General features: G+C 52.4%; 1 protein-coding gene and 1 long non-coding RNA gene across 8 annotated transcripts in view; one reads left to right on the top strand and one right to left on the bottom strand.

The window, feature by feature from the left end:
- The window catches only part of SCUBE3 (signal peptide, CUB domain and EGF like domain containing 3), a 37,445-nt gene that overhangs the window by 14,523 nt on the left and 5,291 nt on the right, over nt 1-17,631 (top strand). For 2 of the 7 annotated variants that reach the window (XM_087438494.1, XM_014782790.2), the window contains 19 exons: nt 2,461-2,595; nt 3,556-3,681; nt 3,874-3,990; nt 6,128-6,175; nt 8,589-8,705; nt 10,376-10,498; nt 11,005-11,121; nt 11,624-11,749; nt 12,023-12,139; nt 12,277-12,381; nt 12,664-12,780; nt 13,118-13,276; nt 13,526-13,741; nt 14,104-14,265; nt 14,469-14,636; nt 15,158-15,319; nt 15,743-15,940; nt 16,416-16,568; nt 16,693-16,772. In XM_087438494.1, the coding sequence (XP_087294620.1) occupies nt 2,461-2,595; nt 3,556-3,681; nt 3,874-3,990; nt 6,128-6,175; nt 8,589-8,705; nt 10,376-10,498; nt 11,005-11,121; nt 11,624-11,749; nt 12,023-12,139; nt 12,277-12,381; nt 12,664-12,780; nt 13,118-13,276; nt 13,526-13,741; nt 14,104-14,265; nt 14,469-14,636; nt 15,158-15,319; nt 15,743-15,940; nt 16,416-16,568; nt 16,693-16,772 (2,546 nt within the window). The remainder of the gene's footprint in view (nt 1-2,460; nt 2,596-3,555; nt 3,682-3,873; nt 3,991-6,127; nt 6,176-8,588; nt 8,706-10,375; nt 10,499-11,004; nt 11,122-11,623; nt 11,750-12,022; nt 12,140-12,276; nt 12,382-12,663; nt 12,781-13,117; nt 13,277-13,525; nt 13,742-14,103; nt 14,266-14,468; nt 14,637-15,157; nt 15,320-15,742; nt 15,941-16,415; nt 16,569-16,692; nt 16,773-17,631) is intronic. The other 5 variants (XM_087438489.1, XM_087438490.1, XM_087438491.1 and 2 more) reach the window with 5 other exon arrangements.
- Nucleotides 1-17,631, bottom strand: part of LOC147915691 (uncharacterized) — a 41,696-nt gene that overhangs the window by 13,820 nt on the left and 10,245 nt on the right. The gene's annotated exons all lie outside the window — the stretch shown is intronic.

Consider the following 17,631-nt stretch of genomic DNA (forward strand, 5'->3'; position numbering starts at 1 on the left):
GGGCCAGGAGATGACATTAGTAGGTTTAGCCACAGGGGATGGAGTGTGGTGGGAAGGTGATTTGGCTCCAGACAGATCCTGGCTCTCTCTGCTGCTTACTAGCTGTGGGGCCTTGGGCAAATCAACTAATCTCTGGGAATCTCAGCTTCCTCATCTCTAAAATGGAGATGGTAATATCCCACTCAGAGGGCTGCTGAGTGAATCACTATGAGAGAACATGTGTAAAGAGCCCTGTACAATCCTTAGCACACAGTAGGTGCTCAGTAAAGGAGAGGAATGTTGTCGATGCTGCTACTGCTGCTTCCCTGTACTCTGTGGAGCCTCTGACCCTTAATTAAAGGCTGGTTTTCTCCCAGCTCCTCCTGCAGTCTCCAGGCGCACCCTCCTCACTTGTGAGGCGTCAATCTGACCTCATCTCCTTTGTCCCAGGAGCTGGATAAGAGATAGGAGAATCTCTAGGGAACTAAACTCAACTTTGGTCTGTATCATTTTGGAAAATTACTGGGACCATGTCAGATTCTTCCCCAAGTAGAAAAACTGAAGCCCATAGCAGAAAAAGGTTTGAGATGAGAACCCAGGGGTTCTTTCCCAAATTCCTTCTCTCTGGTGCCAAAACAGAAATATGAGACTGGAAGAATAGAAGACCAGGAAAGGAAGAGAAGCAGAGGAATGATGCCTGGAAAAGCAGGCTAGGCTGCTCCCCCACCCGCCACCTGACCAAACAGATGAATTATCTGAGGTCCCATCGGCCTAGGAGAGCCTCCTTACTAGAGATGCCTCTGAACCCAGTCATATTCCATCCTTGGACCTTATAGGCTTATAGGTTTCTGCTCCCAACTCAGGCCTCTAAACCCTGATCCCTGCTGGGCCCTTCCCCCCAGCCCTGGCCACCTCTCCTACCACTGTAGCAATCAGAGAAGGACCTCACTACTCATCTGCCCAGTCACCTGTGACGGCCTCTTTGGGGACTCCTTTGGAAAAAGAAGCTGTGAAACTTGGACCAGGACGGCAAACATCAGCTTCTGAGTTCTTTGGTTGCCTTCGACCTTTCTAGGCCCCCAATTCTCACCAAGTCTAGTTTTCCTATAAGTGTGTTGGGGAAAACTAACCAGAGGGATAAGAGAATGGGTAGGTATGGAATGGGGAGCAAAGGTCTATCTAACCCTAACCCTAGGGTTGGGGTTCAAAGTCTTAACCCTACCTTTGGTTTTTAGGGGAACCTTGAGTAAGTCATCTATGCCCTGGGCATCAGTTTCCCCACTGAGAATTGGAAGGAAGAACTTGGCTAGAATAGCAAAGTCACAAGGTTGGAATAGAAGGGAGCAAACAGAAGGATGGAAATGTAGGATGGGGTAAGAACAGGAAGACGGATGGGGAAAAGTCAGGGGTCTAGTGAGAGATGGGACAGAGACAGGAATAAGGCAAAGGAAAGTATACCTCCTTAGCTTTCCCAAAAGTGCATCTGTTAGGCAGGAGCCTGCTGGATCTGGGCCCCTCTCCCCTTGGCAGAAGGGGAAAGGACAGGGTTTCAGGGCTCAGCAGAGAGGATGGGAAGAGAGGAGCAGATGAGGCCCTCAGAAGCCCAGATTCCAGCTGCTCCATTTGGGGACCAATCTCCAGGATACCTCCTGGGCCAAGGAAAATTGAGAAGGGCTGTGGACTTGGGAGGGCAGGAGGTAGCATAGAGATGGAGTCAAGGCATTAAAGTGGGAGCCCCAGGATGAGCTTGGCTCTGGGACCTGGGGGTGGTGATTTGGGGTGGTGATTAGGGTGTGGCCTGGCAGCTCTCTCCTCACCCCTCCCCGACAAGCTACCAGACTTTGTTTTGTTAAACCAAAATAGGAGAAAGTCTAGGGAATATGGCAGCAAGCCCAGGCATGGGGGGAAGGGAAGAAGGACGGAGCTGTGGCCTGTCCATAGAAATGGTCCCTGCCCCGCAAGGAGTTGAAGCTTGCTGCCTTTCCCCACCCTGCTCCTTTGACCTCAGCACTATGGCCATAGTTCTCCTTGCACATGAAGTCTTTACTGAGGTTCTCTGATTCCCTAGCTGCTCATCACAACTACCTGCCCCTAGTACCTCTCCCCGACCAATCTCTATTCTTATCTTCATCTCTGTTCCTCTTGCTCTGGCTCCTTTCCTGGTTTCCTCTGCCCTCAGACCCAACTTCAACAGGTTAGGAAAAGGGAGACAACTCTTCACCTAAGTGAGCCATGCTCAAATGTCCTCTCCCCACCAGCTGCACACCTTTGCCCTCTTAGGGTGGCCTCTTGTGAGCAGTGGAACATTAGCTGATTAGTGAGTGAGAACTGCCTGGCCTAAGGCTGGGTGTTCGACTTGGGGGATGGGGTGTGTGTGCTAGATTCTTAAGACTGCTCTCGGCCCTTGCTGCTGAAGTCTCAGGGCATATCCTAGACCCTGACCTGCACCCCACGGCCTCACCAACCACCTATCTTGCACAGATGTGGATGAGTGTGCCGAGGGCAACGGCGGCTGTCAGCAGAGCTGTGTCAACATGATGGGCAGCTATGAGTGCCACTGCCGGGAAGGCTTCTTCCTCAGCGACAACCAGCACACCTGCATCCAGCGGCCGGAAGGTCAGCCCATGACCTGGGAGGGTCCAGCCCTGCACTCCCAGGCTTCTCTCTCAGTCTGCTTCGGAGCTTTCCTTCAATACCCCCTAGGTCTCACCCTCTGTTCTCAACTCTGCTAGCTCCTCCTTCTCTTGTCCCTCAACCCAGTCACATTCTAAGGGCTCCATGGACAGATGGTCTGTGTTAGAGCAAAATCTGGGAGAGTTCATTTGGGGTTGGGGTCAGTGTGGGACTGAGGCTACTATGGGGCATCCTCTGTGTCCATACCCAAGGTGGATGTTGTACCTAATTGTAGATGGCCGAGCTCTAACCTGCTGTTATCTGAGAGGGCCTCACTGATGCCTCATTCTTTGGATTGGATTGGGAGGGTCAGTCAGGAATAGTGGAGTATGTGTTGTCTGTTTCTGTGACTCTGCTCTCTTCCTCTCTGAGGGCAGGGACTATGTCTAATTCATCTTTGTATTCCAAGAACCTAATATTCTTCCTTGCATGTAGTGGGAGTTTAATAAATATTTGTCAAATAAAATCATATAGTAATTATCTGTACCAATTACTCCTCACTCACATTATAAATGTTATTTATCTTCTTCCCAGTTTGACTGTAAGCTCTTTGAGGAAAGAGATCATGTCCTCTATTTTTCTGAGTCCTTCCTAAATCCACCCACTAACACAGTACCTAGACACTATTTTTTGGTTGTTTGAAGGATAGGGTGATCATATGGGTTTTCTTGGGGCTGGGTATCAATACCTATACATCATTCATAATGGCACTGAGCTCTGCTCCTTAGCACCCAGCTCTCTGGGCAGGACAGGGGCCCATGAGGGGAAGAGTCAGTCTCCTCTCTGTGTTGCAGCCTCAGTGGAATTCTCTCATTTCCCTAGGCCCAAACTATCCCTTCTAGTTCCTCTTCTTCTAGGTGTCCAGGACTACAGAGCATTCACCACCCACGTCTTCCCTTTTAGAAGGAATGAATTGCATGAACAAGAACCATGGCTGTGCTCACATTTGCCGAGAGACACCCAAAGGTGGTATTGCCTGTGAATGCCGCCCTGGCTTTGAGCTCACCAAGAACCAACGGGACTGTAAATGTGAGATAATTGGGATGGCAGTGGGGGAGAAGGGGAGACAAAGAGGAGGGGAGTGGGGGCTCAGCAGCAAAAGGTGGGAGGAAAAGGGAGCATGGGAGAGGCAACTAGATAAAAGGGCCAGTATCCGTGTTATGGAGAACTGTGGTACCCAGGGAGAAGCAAGCTGACAGGCCTCCTGCCCTCTCTGCACAGTGACGTGCAACTATGGTAACGGTGGCTGCCAGCATACGTGCGATGACACAGAACAGGGTCCCCGGTGCGGCTGTCATGTCAAGTTTGTGCTCCATACCGACGGGAAGACATGCATCGGTGGGTGAGGACAGTGGAGAACTCAGTCCACCTGGGTGGGGGTGGGGGTAGGGACCTGTGGGAACCAGGGGAGTGGGGAGCACATGGGTCCCAGGTGCTGGATGCAGAGTGACTGGTGAGTGAGTTGAAGACCCAGACAATGCCAGATCTAGTGAGGGACAACTCTGAGAGATTGAAGGCCTCACCTGACCCTCTTCTCCTGCCTCACCCATTGGTTCTACTGCCCTCCCCCCAGGAGCCTCACCATCCTCTTTATCCAGGATAAAGTGTTGTCAAACTGGGAATAATTAGCAAGGTGCTTGTTGACTAAGGCTGTGGTTGAGAAGGGGGAGGAGAGCTGGGGCAATGCAGCGGATTAAGCCAGACCAGAGGCCCTGGTTGACTAGTGTGGTAGATGGGAGCTATCACAGCCCACTGTCCCCACTCTGGAACTGAGGGTGGGACAGTGCTCTTTCCTGGAACAACCAGCCCTGAACTGAGAAATGGGGTTTCCTGACTCCAGGTATCTTTTTCTTGTTTATCCTTTCTCTCCTCGCTCTCCTCCTGTAAATCCCCTTTCTGCTCCCCTCGTCCTAACTCCCATTTCCTTCTTTCTTCTCCACATTCCAGTGGTACTCCCTCTCTGCTCTGCCTGTAGCCCTCTCAATTCCTCCCCAACTCTAGCTTTCCATCCTTCTTGCCCTGGTTTGGGGCCTTCTTAACATCTGGATCCCTTTTCCTGAATTCTTAGGCCTTACCTTATGTATCTTCAGGTACCACAGATGAGTTTAATTCCTTAAGTTTAATTCCTAATTCCCTAAATCTTTAGGTCTTTCATGAAGGCCAATTACTATGTGCTCACAGGGTGCTGAGAAAGATGATGGGATAAGGTGTCCCCTTGGAGAAGTGGAAACTGAAAGGGAAGTGTTTGGTTAGGGGGAAAGGCTATGTCTTGAGCCAGGCCGGGGGCGAACTTGTTCTGTGGGCACGAATATTTATGGATGGCCGTTCATCTCATGGGCTACAACATGCTAGGGATGAGGAGATGTGAACGCAGTCAGTCTGTGTGTATTTTAGAAACATGACATTCAGCCTAAGAACCAGACTCTCCCCCATCTCACTCCAGAGACCCACCCCATCTCTGCAGACAGCACTGAATTTCCCCCAGACACAAGAACAGGGGAGCAGTTGATGCTCTTAAAGGTCTCCCCCAGGTACCTGCTCGAGGGACTTGCACTCATGGTTCTAAAGTTCCGTAATTAAAATCTCTCCTGCTACATGTTTCCCTCTAAACTAACTCTTCAAATATCCTGGAACATTTTTAGGTCTTTATGTTGCCTTCTCCAGGCTAGTTTGTTCCAGTTCATTTTTCCTCATAAGTCTAATTCTTCTGCTTTCTAAACCTCCCACCATCCCCTGGACACACTCACACATCCCCAGAGTCTCCCCCAAAGAAACTGCATGCAGTCCCCAAAAAGCTGCATGTATCAGGACAGAGCTTGGGGCCCATGGATGTGGGGCTGGGTCCCTCTCTGGTTTCTTTCTGTTCAGATAGTCCTGGGCACGGCTGCTTTTGAAAATATCCCTATTAAGCTTGAGCTTTTCCCTAATGCAAGACCCATTCTGCCTTCTAGGCCACGGCCAAGTGAGGCAGAAGAGAGCAAATGAGGCTGTTCTAGGGTTCACAGCTATGTTCTTTCTGAGTTCCTCTCCCTCTTCTCCAATAAAATTTATTTTACCTTGCCCTGTATCTCATTTTTCTCCCCAGCCCTGGTAGGAGGAAACTTCATTGTTCGGGGCCATCAGGACATTCAGAATTAGTGGGGAGACTGAGAGGGCAGTATAGTTTAGCAGAAAGGGTGGGCACCCTTTGGGATTTGGCAGCTCTGCCTTTGGCATGCTGTGTGGTACTGGGCCCATGACTGCCCCTCTCTGAGACTCAGCTTCCCATCAGTCACTTGGTGGGAACCCAGCTTCTTTGAGGATACCAGGCAGGACAAGGCTGGGGAATGAAATGTGGGAGTCTCAGGAGTCATCACTTGGGGCTAGTGGTTTGGACCTGCAGGGCGGAGGAGGAGGGCGGGAAGGGGGCTGGGGCACAGTGGGCCACAGTGGCTCCTGCCTAGCATCTAAACAGCTTTTTTACAATGTCAAACAGGGGAAAGGCGGCTAGAGCAGCACATCCCCCCTCAGGCCGTTTCTAATGGTAAATATGTCTGCTCTCTCGGCTTGCTCTCACTGGCTTGCTAGGGGAAGGGCTAATCCGCTGGGGCTCCCACTAACCGCATGCCCATTGGGCCCAGCCTGACTGGGCTCCAGCCTGCCAGCAGGGCTTGCCTGGCAACCTGGGTACTGGGCCCATTGGGTGACAGGAAACCTGCATCCCCATGAGCTGGCGCAAGAGCCTTCATGTTGGTTTTGTCTTTGATCCTGTCACACTCCTTCTCTCCTTCCTCTCCTGCTCCCTCCTCCCACCTTCTCCCTCACCCACCTTCTAACACCTCAGCCCTTCCCAACCACCTGCCCCCTCCCTCTCTCTGCTTTCTACACAGCTAAAGACCCAGCCAGCTCCATCTTACCCATCGTGCCCATTGTGCCACCTGAGATAAGGGTGGGATAGGGTGAGATGCCATCGCCTCCTTGGGGCTTCTTTCTTAGGTTCTTACCCACATTAGCTCACAGTCCCAGCATCACTCACCATTCTCTCCCACCATAATGGTTAAGAGCATCACATTTGAGTTCAGACAGATCTGAGTTTGAATCCTGGCTCTGCCACCTTCTAACTATATGATCTCAAGCAAGCTACTCTCTGCTCTGATCCTTAGTTTACTTTTCTATAAAATAGGGAGAATAAGAGTCCTCCCTGGGGTTGCTGTGATGATTGAGATAATGTGTGTAGAGCACCTAGTAAGCACCTGCCACAGAGTAAGCACAGAGTAACTTGTGGTTTTAACACTGTGACCTGAAGAACAAAGGGTTGAGGCCAGGCCATCCTGCTGCCCCAACCTGCCCTGGAGAACACTGCCCTACAGGGGTGGGCAGCTATGCTCAGCTGCCTGGTCCAACCTGGGATGGACATTGTGCCAGCTCTGCTGCTCCCCATCCTGCATTCCTCAGAATCAACCTAGACTTGGCGCAGGCTGTCTGTTCCCCTCTCCCTGCTCAGGGCTTGAGGGACCTCTTCTCATGCTAAGAGCACTCTTGGGTGGATGGCTGGGCCTGGGGCCTGAATTCAAGGTTCCCTCCCAAGATCCTTCCATGGTCTTGGGGAACCCCAGGAGAGACAAAGGTGGGAGTGGTACATAGGAGATCCCACTGTGGCTGCTCCCAAACCTGCGCATTTGTGGGACCAGGGCATGACCAGGGACCCACTGGCAGAGTTGGCCTTCCCCTGGATTCTTTGCCTTGCTGGTCTCCTCAGTGACAGGGTTGGGCATGAGTTTTAGGAGTCAGAGATTCAAGACGATGATAGTACTCTCCGCTGCTTTTCTCATTCAGCTCCCCTGATTCTGAGAACCACTCTCCTCTCTTCTCTAGCAGAGGCCTCCAGATTTTGTCTCTCTAATGGGAGAATTCTAGGCCCCCCAGAGGATGGCCTACACCTCCTCCACAGTCCCTTTGTCAGGGCCTTGCACTATTGGAGGTGGTGGTTTTTCCCTGGGCTCCCCTGACTCTCCTGAGCTACAGTTTAAACCTGTTTTTTCTCCTGCTCTGAATTCAGAAAATAGGGAGAGTGACCCATCCATACTCGCCTCACTCTGACCACTCAGCAAAGGGAAAATCTTACTAGCCAAGAGGGGTTTCGGAAGAGATTTAGGTCTGAGGTTCTCTAATTCTTTCACCTACCTTCTTATGCTGTTCCTTCTCTTCTAGATTCTTCTTCTCCTTTTGCCCCTTACCCTACCCTAGACAACATCTCCCCAATAGGAGAGTAAAACAACAACAGAACAGCCAGCTTATCTCCATCTGGAACTAAAAGGAGGGCCCGGGAGGAGTTGGAGGTAGCTGGGAAGGGGCTGAGAAATGATCAAGTACGTGCTGTCTCCTCTGAGGATGAGCAGTGAGTCCTGGAACTGGGATCTTTCTTAAGACAGCTGGGCAAGGAGGAAGGGGAAGATGAATTGATGGCCATCCCTCAGCTGTCCTAGGAATCACCAGGCTCACTCTTCCCGAGATTGTCTCACCATGACCCCCCACCCACCAAAGAGATAGTTGGTGTAAAGAGGAGGAAACTCCTATCTGTCCCTTTTCATTCCCTGGCAGCGAGAACCACCCTTACTTAGCTCCCATTCCTCCCTGCACCCTCCCCTCTCCACCTCCTCCACCCCCTCAGCACATTCCTGCCTGACAGCTCTGGCTTGTACCTGCCTCACTGCTGTCCACCTTGTTTCAATCAAGTAGGGGGCAGGGAAGTGGACTGCTTGGCTGCACTTGTGAGGGGATGGGGGCTGGGAGTGATGGGAGGAAGGGGGCTGGGAGCCTCTGCTTAATGCTCCCTCTAAAGCACAGCGAGGCAGCCAGGGCCTTCCCTCGGGCCTCTGTGCTCTCCACTACCCTCAAGTTTGGGACTCCTCCAAGCCAATAACCCAGTTACCATCCCCAACCTCCCTCCTAAACAGAGACCTGTGCTGTCAATAATGGGGGCTGTGACAGTAAGTGCCACGATGCAGCGACGGGTGTCCACTGCAGCTGCCCCGTGGGCTTCATGCTGCAGCCAGACAGGAAGACCTGCAAAGGTAAGGGATTTCAGAGGACAGGAGCTTGAGGGTAAGGGGCTGAGGTTGGGACCAGAGATAGAGCACCTATTATGGGACCTCCTCAACCCCCTGGAGGACACGATTATAAAGAACTGAGGACATTGTCTCCTGTCTACCTTTCCCATCTCAGTTCAAGGGGCACAAAAGTCCAGCCAGTTCCTTAGTGCCCCCTGCCCCTACCCTACCTTGTTTTCTCTGTTCTCATTCCTGTCCCACTACGGGTCCCTAACCTTCGTAGTTAATGAACATGCCATTCACATTTGTCCCTGGGTCTAGAAGGATATTTGAGTCCGGATTGTGTGTGCACGAGGTCACAGGTGTGTTTCATAACCTTCTTAACCCACATTCCCCAGACCTTCCCAGTGGAAAGGCTATACTGGTCAGAGGGACCATAGGATAGCAGCTGGGGGCACTGATGCTGGAGCCTGGCTACCTGGGTTCAGATCCCAGTTCTGCGATCCTGGGCAAGTTACTTAGTATCTCTGTGCCACAGTTTCACCATAATAATGGTGCTTGTCTCATAAGAATGTTGTAAGGATTAAATGAGTTATATATAAATTATATATAAAGTACTTAGAACAGTGCCTGGCAAATGGTAAACACTTTGTGTTAGCTATTATTATTACTATTTCCCACATTACCCATTCTATTTCCCCTCCTTTTAATTAGCCAGGCCTGGGGGAAAGATGGAGTGGAGGGAGGAAAAAGGGAAGGTGGCCATACTGAAAATAATGATTCATCAGGTCTATGTCCCCTGGTCACAAGGAGTGGGGACTAGAAGGAGGACTGGGCTTGCTCTTTGTGTCTTTTGGCCCAACAGCTGGCAGCGAGGACTAGGGGAGGGCTAGGGCAGTAGGTCAGACAGCCAGAGTTGAAAGGTTTCCTGCTGGGAAAGACTGTTGACAGGTATGCTAAGAGTGAAGTGGAAGGCTGCCCTCTCTGCCCCCTCCCCCAAGTAGGGGTGAGTAGCCTGGGTCCTGTCTGCCACCAGTTTGGGGAACTTGACCTCAGGAAGGAAGCCGCTTACCCGCCCCCCCTTCCCTTCTTAGTGCTGAAAGCTGCCTCAGGCCTGAGTCTCTCCAGACCTCTCCCATTCCAGCCCCCTGCCTGGTCCCCACCCCTCCCCCATCAGCTACCCAGCCTCACTGGCTCTCCTGGAGGTCCTCCCTGCCTGGCCTCTCTCCCAGCTCCTCCTCCCTGAAGGGCTGCCCCTTCGAATCTCCACCTCTCTGTGCCATACACTCCCAGGACTCCTGTGACTGGCAGGGGTGGGGGGCAGGAAAGGGATAAACCTATCCACCAGCCTTTTGGTGAAGGGCCATCAGTGGCAGAGTGAGGGACATGGACTAGCCCTGTAGGTCACATGCCCACCTACTTCCTGCTCCAGGCAATTCCCTGAGGGCCTGACTCTGGTTCCCATCTGTCTCCTAAGAGGACTCGGTCCAAGAAAAGAAGGTATTACTAATGGCACAGATCCCCTGAACAGGGAAGAAATGGAAATGGGAGACTGAGAGGAGTCAGAAGGGGCAGATCCAGGGCTCGACTTGATTTTCCCTGGCTCTGTGAGGGAGGGAAGGATCTTGTCTCCTTGTTGGTCCCCAGCCTTCAGTATTACCTTTGATTCTCTCTACTTTGTCCTGCTTCCCCAGACATAGACGAGTGCCGCTTGAACAATGGAGGCTGTGACCACATTTGCCGCAACACAGTGGGCAGCTTTGAATGTAGCTGCAAGAAGGGCTATAAGCTTCTCATTAATGAAAGGAACTGCCAGGGTGAGCAGATACGGGCCAAGGGGAAAGCCTTGGGAGAGGTTCTTGGGATAAATGAGCTTCAAGTAGGCCAGAGGGCCAGAGTCTGAGAAATTCAGTAGACACTGTGGTGAATCTCCACAGATGGTCATGCTGTGAGTTAGCACATGTACCCCTTCCTCTTGGTGGACCAGCTCCACACTGTGGCACGTGGCTTGGGAAGGAATGAGGGATGGATTTCACCCCAATTCATATCCTTTGCAGGGTTTGACCTGCATAACCACACATAGTGGCCTTGAACCATAGGCACCAGATCTCGTAGTTCCTCACTCCAAGGACTGACTCCAAGTGGAGGGGGAGGGGGCACAGGGGATGGTATGCATTGATCCTAGGTCTGGGCCATGAGTAGGGACTCTTTCAATTTAAGTGAGAGAGCCAAGGCCCCTCACTTGGGTCCTTCACCTGAGCAAGGGGTCCCAGAGTCAAGTCCCCCAAGACAGATTGAGTGGCTTGAATCCTTGCTCTTCCAGATATAGACGAATGTTCCTTTGATCGAACCTGTGACCACATATGTGTCAACACGCCAGGAAGCTTCCAGTGCCTCTGCCATCATGGCTACTTGCTGTATGGTGTCACCCACTGTGGGGGTAAGCCAGCAAATTTGGACCCTCAGCCACTTGGCCCCTCTCAGCTCCTCACCCTTCAATTGAACAAGTCCCTGATTTGGCTTGTGGCTATGGCAATCAATCCCCAGGTGCATGTGCCATGTCTGCATCCATTGTGATGAAATGGGAGGAATTAAGAGAACTGGGAAACTAGGGTATCAGGGAACAGCATCCTGCCTCCAAAATTTGTCTCGCATCCCTATCACTGCCCCTTGACTCCCATCCTTAGTTCCCAAATTACAGGCCCACTGGTAGGTAGGAGTGGAAGGCTTTAAAAAGCTCATCAGCTTGGCCCCTTCCCAATCATTCTGTTGATTAGGGTCAGAGATAAGGGAAAGAGGTTCTAGGTTTGAGCTCTTCTCAGGCCAGTAGTCATCTTGGAGTGCCTGGAACTCGAACCAAAGGTCCTCACTCACTGCCGGCTCCCTGGCTCCTACTCCTCCCCCACCATTGTTTGTCTATGTCTCACTACTCCTTTCCCCAGATGTGGATGAGTGCAGCATCAACCAAGGAGGTTGCCGCTTCAACTGCATCAACACTCCTGGCAGCTACCAGTGCACCTGCCCAGCAGGCCAGGGCCGGCTGCACTGGAACGGCAAGGATTGCACAGGTGGGCAGTGCCCTCTGCTGGCTGCAGCTGGCACTACAGTGTCAGGGGGATGTTGGGGTTCTACGCTGAGGAAGGTATGAGGTAGTGGGGGATGGACAACGTAGCCATTTGAGTTAGAGACATGAAGTTTCTGGTAAATAATCCCTTCATCAGTCTCTGGGTACAATTACAGTTCCGCATGTAGTTAATTCTCTTCCTCCAGATTACCCAACTGAGGGGGAGAGGGTGGGAGAGGAAGGCCCTCTCCTCCTCAGGCCTCTCTCCCCTTCCTAGAGCCAGTAAAGTGTCAGAGCAGTCCTGGTGCCTCAAAAGCCATGCTCAGCTGCAACAGATCTGGCAAGAAGGACACCTGTGCCCTGACCTGCCCCTCCCGGGCCCGGTTTTTGCCAGGTACATAGAGGCGGTTGCTGGAGGGCTGGCAGGGAGGAAAGGCTGGCTATTCAGGCAGCTCCTCTGCTCCCCTTGGATTCCTCCATCCAGTGGGGGCTGGGGAGCAGGTCAGATCTGTGACAGCCCCCTTCTCTCAGAGTCTGAGAATGGCTTCACAGTGAGCTGTGGCACGCCCAGCCCCAGGGCCACTCCAGGCCGAGCTGGCCACACCGGGAACAGCACAAATTCCAACCACTGCCATGGTGAGCACCAGCCTAGAGGCCTTGTCTCTTGCTTATTAACCTCTATTTCTATTCTTCATTAATCCTCCTGCCCTTACTTTTTCCTGGATCCCTTCTTTGCTCTGTAATTCTCCAGCCCTGCTGCCTTGCTCCCTCTGCCCCTAACGTTGATTTCCTTGGCTTTCGTAATCCCTCTCCTCCAGCCAAGCCCCTGGCTTATTGCCCAGCTTCTCAACACCCTCCACAGCAGCCCCCACCCCCATGGGACCCCCAGGCTGTGCTGAGCTTCTACCATCCCTCTAGAGGCTGCAGTGCTGTCAGTTAAACAGCGGGCCTCCTTCAAGATCAAGGACGCCAAATGCCGTTTGCACCTGCGAAACAAAGGCAAAACAGAGGAGGCCAGCAGAATCCTGGGGCCAGGTCTGGACTGGGGACCCCACTCCAATGGGCTGTCTGGCCACCAAACCTTCCCACCCCTCAGCTTCTCTGCTTAAGGAGATCTCCAGAAACCCATGGGTACCCTGAACTCTGGATAGAGCAGGGGAGGAAGCAGTTGTAGGGATAGGGCCCAAGGAAGTCCTAGGATATTCCCCCCCACCCAACTAATTAGTGTCTTAGACTCAAAGAGAATTGAAATAGTTGTAGTCAGAGATCTGGTGAGGTCTGTCTGGGTTGGAGGAGAAAAGTGAGAGCTGGGAGTGAGAACTTTCCCTGTCCCCAGGGGGTGCCCCTGAGGTTGACAAGGCCTCTCCCCCAGGTGGTGCCCCCTGCTCTGACTGCCAGGTCACCTTCATCCACCTCAAGTGTGACTCCTCTCGGAAGGGCAAGGGCCGGCGGGCCCGGACCCCTCCAGGCAAGGAAGTCACTCGGCTCACCCTGGAACTGGAGGCAGAGGTCAGAGCCGAAGAAACCACAGGTGGGACTGGGGGCACTCCTGGGAGGAGGGTGGAAAGAGGAGGGCAGAGGTGGGGAAACCACAGGTCTCAACAGCAAAGGAAAAGGGGCAGAACCTGTACTAAGGGCAGACGCTGCCTAATGCCAAGCCCAGGAGCCAGTCCCTCTTACCACGCCCCTCCTAGCTCCTCGCTTTGCTCCCTTACCCTCCTGCTCACAACCACTCTTTCTTTTTCCTCCTTCCCTGACTCAAACCACCATCCACCACCAGCTAGCTGTGGGCTGCCCTGCCTCCGACAGCGGATGGAACGGCGGCTGAAAGGGTCCCTGAAGATGCTTAGAAAGTCCATCAATCAGGACCGCTTCCTGCTGCGCCTAGCAGGCCTTGATTATGAGCTGGCCCACAAGCCAGGCCCGGTAGCTGGGGAGCGAGCTGAGCTAGTGGAAGCCTGTAGGCCTGGGCAGCACCGCGCCGGGGCCAAGTGTGGTAAGGGAGCTTGCTGGGGAACATGGGAGCAGGGGAGAGGGGAAGGCCCAGCTTGGGCCTGGCTCAGAGCAAGACACTTTACAGCCTCAGTTGCATCTCTCAAATTGTGAGGCAGCCAAGACCTTCCTGCCCATCATTCTCCCCTCACTGGTCCCAGGCTGAAATCTAGAGGGACATCATGTGGGGCCACCAACCCTCCTGCACATGGGTTTGGCCCTTGGTCCTTCCAAGCAGGATTCTGTCTGTTCCCAGACAAAGAGATTCTCCTTGAATCTGGGGGAATGGGAAAGGGAGTCCCAGGCCTGGGTGGTGGGAAATGAGGGCAGGGGGGTGGGTGGCTAGCGCGGCCGACTCTCCCTCAGTCAGCTGCCCGCAGGGAACGTATTACCACGGCCAGACGGAGCAGTGTGTGCCATGCCCAGCGGGCACCTTCCAGGAGAGAGAAGGGCAGCTCTCCTGCGACCTTTGCCCTGGGAGTGATGCCCACGGGCCTCTCGGAGCCACCAACGTCACCACGTGTGCAGGTGCCAGGGGAACAAACAATACAGAATGGGATAGGGTGGGCACTGGGATGCCCATGGGCATGGGATTTCCCAAGGGCAGGCCCAGGCTCCAGGCCACTCTCCTAGTCAATGTCCTGTTTGTATGCCTCTGTCCCGAGACTGGGTGACCCCATGGGGATGACCAGGACCATCCCCATCAGAGTTGGGCCCTTGGTTCATTGCAGGTCAGTGCTCACCTGGCCAACACTCTGTAGATGGGTTCAAGCCCTGCCAGCCATGTCCACGTGGCACCTACCAACCTGAAGCAGGACGGACCCTGTGCTTCCCATGTGGTGGGGGTCTCACCACCAAGCACGAGGGGGCCATCTCCTTCCAAGACTGTGACACCAAAGGTGAGTGGGCTACCCACCCCACTAGGGGACTCCCCAACCCCAACTATTTCCAAAAAAACTCTCCAGGTCCCCAGAGTGGACCCAAGTATGTTGCCCCACCCTCTTCCTCAAACCCGATAAGGCCCAGCTGCCTGACCAACCATACTATCCTGCTCACAGGACCCATCCCGACCCTCCACCAATCCCAAGCCTGGGAATTGGGGAATGAATAACAGTACACTCACCCCTCTACTTTGGAGAACTGGTGGCACATTCCTCTCAATACTACAGATGAGTTTCTGTACAGGTTTGGCACAATGCTCAGTGCCTGAAGGAAAAGGATTGGCACTGTAGCCAACCACTCTCAAGTGTGTATTTCCCTGGACTTAAATTCTGGCCTGACTAGGAAAGTTGGGACTCTGGAAGGAACTTTGGTGTCTTCAGTCTCCTGATTCTCCATGATGAATGCATCCTGCTCATTCCATGCCCCAGAACTCCCACTTGCCTGCCATCTTACTCCTACCTTTCCCCCTTGCCTGCAGTCCAGTGCTCCCCTGGGCACTACTACAACACCAGCATCCATCGCTGTATCCGCTGTGCCATGGGCTCCTATCAGCCTGACTTTCGTCAGAACTTCTGCACCCGCTGTCCAGGAAACACAAGCACTGACTTTGATGGCTCCACCAGTGTCACCCAGTGCAAGAGTACGTGGCAGGCCAGGCTATGGAAAAGGGGGTAGAGAGGTCTGGGAGCAGTGGGCATGGGAACCATGCCCACAGAGAGTAAACCAACAGAGAGCAGGGCTGGGGAGTGGATGGGCAGGCAAGTCCCCCCCTCAATCTCTTCCCAACCCATTCAATCTCAAGACCAGTTGCTGGGCTGGGCCCTTTAGTACCCTCTCCCTGGAGTGAGGTAATGGGGAGGCAGAGACAGGTGAAGTGAGATGAGAAGGTACTAAAAGGGTAGGAGGGAAGGTGGACCCAGAACTTGGAGAGTAGATGATAAACTAGGAAGACAGCTATCTACACGTGTCTGATTTCTACTTAAGAACTCTTCAATTTCCCCAACCCATTTCCCCACTGACTTCCTTTCTCTTTCTTGCTTTGTCCACTGGGGCTTGGCTACAGATCGCCAGTGTGGTGGGGAGCTGGGTGAGTTCACTGGCTATATCGAGTCCCCCAACTACCCAGGCAACTACCCAGCCGGCGTGGAGTGCATCTGGAACATCAACCCCCCACCCAAGCGCAAGATCCTTATCGTGGTACCCGAGATCTTCCTGCCATCTGAGGACGAGTGTGGGGATGTCCTCGTCATGAGAAAGAACTGTGGGTGGCTGCAGAGCTGGGCTAGGGACGGGCAGTCCAAATCTGGTTGGGAGGGAGAGGGAGAGAGAAGATTGGTACAGGAAGAATTGGGGCAGTGACAAGGGAGGCCTTGGGAGGAGAGAAGCTAACAAAGGAAAACAGCAGTGAATGCTACATATTTGGTGGAGAGCAGAGTTAAGAAAGCCAGCATTGGTATTAGAACTCCAATAGTGTTACATGTGTCACTTTCCTATTCTAGCATTTTTGCTGTTCCATTCATGTAAATATCAAATTTCTTATACTATGTGAGTTCCTGGATATCAGAAAGGAGTTGTGGAACAAGCCCAGGGCAGTAGGAGAGGATATGTGTATGTTGGGGGTAGGGGAGGTGCATGCAGTGGGGAGAGCCTCTGTCAGCATGATTCCTTCACCCGACAGCCCTCACCCCAGGGTAGCTTGTTCTGCTGCTCTCCTAACCTACTGCTTGCCTTCCCAGCCTCCCCATCCTCCATTACCACTTATGAGACCTGCCAGACCTACGAGCGCCCCATTGCCTTCACGGCCCGCTCCAGGAAGCTCTGGATCAACTTCAAGACAAGTGAGGCCAACAGTGCCCGTGGCTTCCAGATTCCCTATGTTACCTATGATGGTGAGCACGGGCAGGAGAGCCAGGGAGGTGGGTGAGAAAGGGAAGGCTCCTGGGTCTTGGGAGGGAGCAAGGGGAGCAGGAAGATTTCCTACCCCTAAACTCCTCCCCTTGGTTGACTTTGCAGAGGACTATGAGCAGCTGGTAGAAGACATTGTGCGAGATGGCCGGCTTTATGCATCTGAAAACCACCAGGAGATTTTAAAGGCGAGTGAATATTAACAACAATAATGATACCCAACATTTAATGAGCATGCAACAATGTGCAGGCAATATGCTAAGTGCTTACATGAATATTCTCATTTGATAGACACAATAGTTCTATGAAGTAGGTACTTTCATAATTCCCACATTACAGATGAGAAAACTGAGGCACAGAGAATTATGGAACTTGCCCAATGATAAAGCTGGGGTTTGAGCCCAAGCTCATCTGACTGCAGTGTCACCCATACTATCTTATACCTTGAGGGAAGAGAAAGGGAAGATGAGGAAATGAAATGACCCCTACCTCTTCCACCAAGAAATATAGGGAAATTGAAGTATAGAAAGATGCTTTTGCATAAGTTCCTTCCTTCCCTTACTCCATCCTGCAGAAAAGCAGCAGATCTAGCACAGCATTTCTCAGAGGTAACTTAGTATAGCCCTCTTTTAAAGGTAAAGAAATGTTTCCAACATTGAAGAATGGACTAGATACCTGGGTGTGCAGATCCTAGTTTGAGAAAATCTTGAGAAACTATAGTCCTGGGCCGGCCCCGTGGCTTAGCGGTTAAGTGCTCGCGCTCTGCTGCTCGTGGCCCGGGTTCGGATCCCGGGTGCGCACCGACGCACCGTTTCTCTGGCCATGCTGAGGCCGCATCCCACATACAGCAACTAGAAGGATGTGCAACTACGACATACAACTATCTACTGGGGCTTTGGGGGAAAATAAACAAATAAATTTAAAAAAAAAATTATTAAGAAACTATAGTCCTAGTCACAGTATGATCCTTCACAAACTATCAATGCAAAAAATTTTATCTTTATGATTAATAAAATAATTTTTGTATTACCAAAATAAGAGACAAAA

This window comes from Ceratotherium simum, chromosome 13 (genome assembly GCF_057802395.1).
Source record: "Ceratotherium simum simum isolate JZ-2026a chromosome 13, ASM5780239v1, whole genome shotgun sequence".
Lineage (NCBI taxonomy): Eukaryota > Metazoa > Chordata > Mammalia > Perissodactyla > Rhinocerotidae > Ceratotherium > Ceratotherium simum.